Source organism: Cebus imitator, unplaced genomic scaffold (genome assembly GCF_001604975.1).
Source record: "Cebus imitator isolate Cc_AM_T3 unplaced genomic scaffold, Cebus_imitator-1.0 Scaffold222, whole genome shotgun sequence".
Classification (NCBI taxonomy): domain Eukaryota; kingdom Metazoa; phylum Chordata; class Mammalia; order Primates; family Cebidae; genus Cebus; species Cebus imitator.
In genome coordinates, this window is record NW_016107537.1 from 7,934 (window position 1) to 14,293 (window position 6,360).

General features: G+C 37.5%; 1 gene segment (V, D, J or C); it reads right to left on the minus strand.

Annotated features, from left to right (window-relative positions):
* Nucleotides 1-3,793: 3,793 nt before the first annotated feature.
* On the minus strand, nt 3,794-4,428 carry LOC108318622. The segment is given in 2 exon segments: nt 3,794-4,114; nt 4,283-4,428. Coding segments are annotated over 2 exon segments (354 nt in total).
* Nucleotides 4,429-6,360: the final 1,932 nt, after the last annotated feature.

A 6,360-nucleotide genomic window follows, 5' to 3' on the forward strand; every position in this document is an offset into this window, starting at 1 on the left:
TGCTTGGTCAATTCGGTTGTTGAAACTTGTGCATGCTTCACGATGCTCTCGTGTTGCGTTTTTCAGCTCCATCAATTCACTTATATTCCTTTCTATTTTGTCCATTCTCGTTAGCATTTCGTCAAATCTTTTTTCAATGTTCTTAGTTTCTTTGCATTGGGTTAGAATATGTTCTTTTAGTTCACAGAAGTTTCTTATTACCCACCTTCTGAAGCCTGATTCTGTCATTTCATCACACGTGTTCTCCATCCAACCTTGTTCCCTTGCTGGTGAGGAGTTGTGATCCCTTGTAGGAGGAGTGGTGTTCTTGTTTCGGGTGTTTTCATCCTTTTTGCGCTGGTTTCTTTCCATCTTTATTGGTTTATCCACCTGTTGTCTTTGTAGTTGCTGTCTTTCAGATTGGGTCTCTGAGTGGACATTCTGTTTGTTGATGATGAGGTTATTTCTGTTTCTTAGTTTTCCTTCTAACAGTCTGGTCCCTCTGCTGTAGGTCTGCTGAGGTCCACTCCATGCCCTGCTTGCCTGGGGATTACCTGCAGCAGCCTCTGTGCTTTCACTGGGAGCTGCAATCCTGAGCTGTTGCTAAACAGCCATCTTGTAGCAATCCCCACTATTTATTTATTTTTTTGAGATGAAGTCTTACTCTGTCACCCAAGCTGGAATGCAGTCAGTACCTCTCTTTAGATTGTGGGTTTTTTAAATTTAAATTTTATTTTTTTTAGAAACAGGTTCTCACCCTGTCACCCAGGCTGGAGTGTGGTGGTGTGATCATAGCTCGCTGCAGCCTCGACCTCTTGGGCTCCAGTGATCCTCCAGCTTCATCCTACTGAGTAGGTGGTTTTCTAGGTGCATGCCATCACTCTCTGCTATTTTTTTAAAAAAAAGTTTTCTAGAGATATGGATGTCACCATTTTGCTTAGCCTGGTCTTGAATTCCTAGCCTCAAGTGATCCTTTTGCATCATTCCCTTAAGTACTGGAATTACAGGTTTAAACCGCCATGTTAAGCCTGGAATTTGTTTTATTTTTTTGAGCATTTTAAAATCTTCTTATTTACTTGTCTGAATTTACCGAGAGTGCCTGACTTATTATAGTTGAAGTTATAATTTTTTTCATTTTCAGATGGTGTAAAAGTGATGAACATTCAAGTGGAAATAGTACTTCTAATATTCATACAACTCTTCTATTTTCTTTTTCAGTACAGTACCCAATAAATTACACGAGATAGTCAACACTTTAATGTAAGATAAATTCATGTTAGATAATGATACCCAATTTTAAGCTAATGTAAGTGTTCTGAACACATTTAGGATAGGATAAGCTGAGCTATAATGTTCAGTGGATTAGATGTATTAAATGTATTTTCAATGCATGATATTGAAAAATCTATATCTCACGTGGTGTTTGATCACACATCTCTGCTTATTTTTATTCTTAATACTAATCTTTAGTTTGAATTTATAGAAACTGCACATGTATCTCCATAGCTTAGTGGTCACCACTGATTTGAGAAGAGTTTTGCTCAAATATCTGCAGTTTATAAATCCATCTTCTGTCAATCCATCTGTGTGTAGCTTAAGAAGCACATGCGAAATGCACTTCTTACCTCTCTCTGGTTTTACTTTGCACCAGGCACACCTGGGTCTCATCACTCATATCTACTATGGCTTCTAAGTCACCAGGAATGTGTACAGAGATTGTTTCCGCAATTTGGCTCTGCCTTATCCAGGAATCTGCTATTTACTGTCAGCAGGTGTACTGCTTGCCCCAACCAGGGCCTTGCCTTGGACTAGCAAAGCTGTGGGTTTTTTCTGTTTATTTTCTATGGCATTCTCCATGTATAGCTGGAAGCACTGAAGAATTTTACTCCATTCCTTGGCTTGACTCAAGTCCACACCCTTTGGCAGCAAGCTACTAGTTGTATTTGCTATCCTCATATTGGTAAAACTCCAGCTCTGTAATTCATGCTGACTGAGCTGGGGGTAGAAAGGTGCTGTCACAGACAAAAGGCTACCTACAGACATTTTCTGTCCTTACTCAAAACACTAATACTTTTTTCTCTAAGTTATATACATTTTTAATTTTTTATGCTTTGCCAATTTTCAGATTGTTAAAATAGTTTTGATTTTTTAGCTTTATATTTGTATGTGTGTTTTTTGTTTATTTTTGCATAGATTTATTAAACTCTTTGTGATGCCATAAACAGAGATGCCTCCTAAAATGCATTTAAATGGACATAATAGCCATGCTGAAATGGAAGGAGGTTATGAACTAACATAAGTAATTTTGGACTTGAGAACTTGACCTCTGTACCCTCAGTTTAAGAGAAACTAAGGTCTTAATAAATATAGAATCCTGATTCCTAGTTTTCACATTCATGAAGGAACGCACTGTCAATTTTGAGTTTCCTTCTGTGTATTCTAGAACTGAGCAGATTAGTGATTACACTCTACAAAATGGGAAGTAGGATTGTCTCTAATAGAGATGAGAATTAGAAATAGGAAAAGGTGCAAAATAGGAAGAAACTTATGGAATTGTTTTTTAAAACATCTTTTTTCTTATTTTTTAGTTACTCGTGCATGTGCATATGTGTTTTAAATTTATTTGGAAGTACTTTCAGAATAAAAATTTGAAAAATATAGCAAAGATGGTTCCCATATACTCCTCCTCCAGCTTGCTCTAATGTCAGGATCATGCATAACTTCAGTATAATATCACAACCATGTGAATAACATAGATATAATGTTATTAGTTAACTCATTTAAAATCCCATATAGATTTTTCTGATTTTTCCATTAATGCCATTTTTTTGTGTTACAAGACAAAATTTAGGTTTCCATATTTTATTGGTTATCCTGTCCTTAATATCTTTAAATCTGTGACAGTTTTTCACTTTTGTTTCTCTTTGATAGCCCTGAAACTATTCAAGTTTACTGGCTAGTTATGTTGAAGAATGTCCTTCTAGTTGGGTTTGTATGATGTTGACTATTGATTCAATTCACACCATTAATTTTTCACAAGAATAATACAGGTAAGAGCTATCCTCGGTGCTTCATATCAGATGTTACATAATGTAAGCATGTCTTATTATTGGTGGTAGTACATGAATGTGATCACTGAAGTCTTTTTTGGAAGGAAGTCTTGAACAAAAATCATAAAAACAACTGCTTCTATTACTCTTTCTACTTGCTCATTTGCAGACTTCATTAGTAGTAGTCTATTTCTTTCTAATCTAATAATGACTTTATTTTTATAGACTTTAATTCTTTTACAGTATACTGCATCATAGAGAAAATTGAAGAAATAATTTAGTTCACTTTTAAATGGCAAATGCCCAAAATAATAATTTACCACTGAAATGTTGATAACCTGAAGAAAGAAAAAAAGGGGATTTATTTAGCCATGGTAATATCTTCGCACGAATAGCTTTTATTGAGTCAATTATTTAGATAAATAAATAGAAATTTCTACTACTTAGAATGTTGCATAATTCAAAAGGAGTGATGTAGTATGAACTGAGCTTCTCCTGAGCAACTTAGGAACCACTGGGGCTATATAAGGATTCATACAGTGAAACACTACTTCTGGAAACCTGAGATTCCGATGCCTCAGTTGAAGAGAGTCCAAGGAATGGAGTCCAAATTGTTCATGAAGTTGTGTTTTTTTTTTAAGAACCACAAATGTTCAAATAGAGCAGAGATTCTATAACTGAGTGGCCACCACACTAGCTGTCTGTAAAGGAAGCAGCTGAGCAGCTGGTATAATCCAGTAAACACTGATGGTCTTGTTGAGGTTTTTGTTTCACATTGAGTCACTGTGGGGGCCAGCTGTTATATTGCTTACAGTAATAAACTGCAAAATCTTCAGGCTCCAGGCCGCTGATGGTGAGAGTGAAGTCTGTCCCAGACCCACTGCCACTGAACCTGGCTGGGATGCCAGTGGCTCTGGTGGATGCACCATAAATGAGGAGCCTGGGAGCCTGCCCAGGTTTCTGCTGGTACCAGGCTAAGTAGCTGCTAACACTCTGACTGGCCCTGCAGGAGAGGGTGGCTGTTTCTTTTGGAGACAAAGAGAGGGTGGCTGGAGACTGTGTCATCACAATTTGTCCAGTGGAATCTGAGATTGGAAATAAAACAGAAATGCACTTATGTAATTAGATCAAACCCACTGTCTTTGAGTAGAGCCAAAATTATTGATCTACATTAAATTTTCATTATATTTCTTGCTGAGCAGAGGTGTCAGGAGTTTTCACTGATGTGCAAAACCACCTCATGTTCCCCTCACCTGGGAGCCAGAGTAGCAGGAGGAAGAGAAGCTGTACTGGGACTTCCATGGTTCCCTCTGGGTCCTAAGTGAGCAGTTCCTCCCCAGAGCTCTGACTCAGGCATTGATATGGGCTCTGGAAGGTAGGGCAGCTGGGAGGGACATGCAAAGCAGCTGGGTGGGAGGTGGGCTTCCAGCTGCAGAGACCACCTGCTTCTTCCTCTCTGCACTGGACATCCTGCACCACCCTGGTTGTCAGGTCAGAAAAGTCTGTTGGCTTGCTCTGAGTGTAGAACTTCTCCTTTGTGATCACAGAATTTAACTCCTGTATCTTTCTTCTCTCAATGACTAAATTCTGCCAGATGATGTTTGACACAAACCTGTTAGGAACAATATAGAAGGCTGTGTTTTCATGTCTCTCTTCCTATCCTCAACATGCCCAGTCATCTCCCTAAGTGCGTTATTCAGTCTATTGAAATAGGGTCTGTTAGAACTTAATCTTCTAGATACACGTTTCATTTGCTTGTTAGTAATGTTTTCTGAGGGACCTGAAGCTTTCCATTAACTGATACACATACCCTCTTTGAGTTAAAAAGTTAAAACTTCTGTTTACAGTCGTGTGTCATGGCAGGCCCTGATGTAGATGCTCCATTGCTTTCAGATTGCTTGAAATTGATCAAGTAACTTAACTTCCCTGTGTCTCAATTTCCATATCTGTGTAACTGTGCCAAAAATAGCACCTACCTTACAGTGCTGCTGACGGTTTAAATAAAATACAATAAAACATTTATAATAGTATTCAGGACATTATATATGTAGCAATTAGTTTTGTTTTTATTGTTTAAATATTGAGCACTACATTGATCATCATTATCATAAATATGCTTACTTGCCTGGAAAATAGTCTTAAATCTAATCCAAGAACGTTTTATCCACAATCAAATTCTAGGGCTTTTTCTTCGCTAACTGCATACAATTGTTAAAATCCTAATGATTTGGTCTTAGTGCTAAATTATAATTTAGCACTGATTAAGACTTTCAATCATTCCCACCCATCCTTGTCTAATACATTACTTCTCATTATCCATTATCAAAATGTTACCCTGAAAAAGATTACCATGTCCTGTTGCTGTCCTTCTTTCTTATGTTATCTTTATTCTACCTTGTTATTTTTTATTTAATTCTTGTCCCAGGAAAGACAATAAGGAAAAGCTACTATCATTATGTGTGGGCTTGCTCCAGTATAATTTTGTCAGGCTTGTTATCTTGGAAATGAGCACCATGTCTTGCAAAGAAACATATTAATTGGGTCAATGTGTTATCAAATATAAGATTTTTATCTGCTTATGATCCAATAATTAATTTAGACTGACTTGAACAGATTTCTTCAATGATGGAAAGAAGATGAAAATACAATACAATAGAAAACACAAGCTATTGTAACTCTTGCTTCTTGGATTTTTGCATATATATTAGACATATGCTGGGTGTATGTGTACAATTATGATCCAAAAACTGAATGGTAACTGGCTTAAGGAATGCATGCATTACACTGGGTCTTCCCTATTTTTCCAGTTATGGCCAGAAAGCTACAGCACTATTTGTCTGAGTATCAAATCTTCTAGCTACCTGAGATAGAGGTAGAGAAGATTTACTGAGATAAAAGCCTTGGAAGCAGTAGAGGCTTGTCGTGTCACGTTATGGGTGTTGCTGTGGTTGTTTTTAGGAAATACAGTGGGAGTGAAAGCAAGTAGAAGATATTACAAGCTCTGCTCTTCCACAACCCCCTCTAGTGATGAACAGATGGTGGTGCAGGAATGTCTGACATCTCTAAGGAAGTCTTTTTTGCTCTTTCCAGAATCTTTCCTGACAAGCATTGTTTTGAGTCATAAATTAGGTGGAACTGGGTATAGAAGAAAGGACTAGAGCAAGGGATGAAGTTTTCAATCCCACGTAGTGGTTGTAGGCACAGGGAAATGGAATTTTTCATAGATTAATGCCACCTTTCTATCATGTTGGGAAGAGAGGCATCAAACCGGGCTCATTCCTGAAAAAATTATTACACTATTTTAGAGAGAAAGAACTGTGAATTTCTTGTC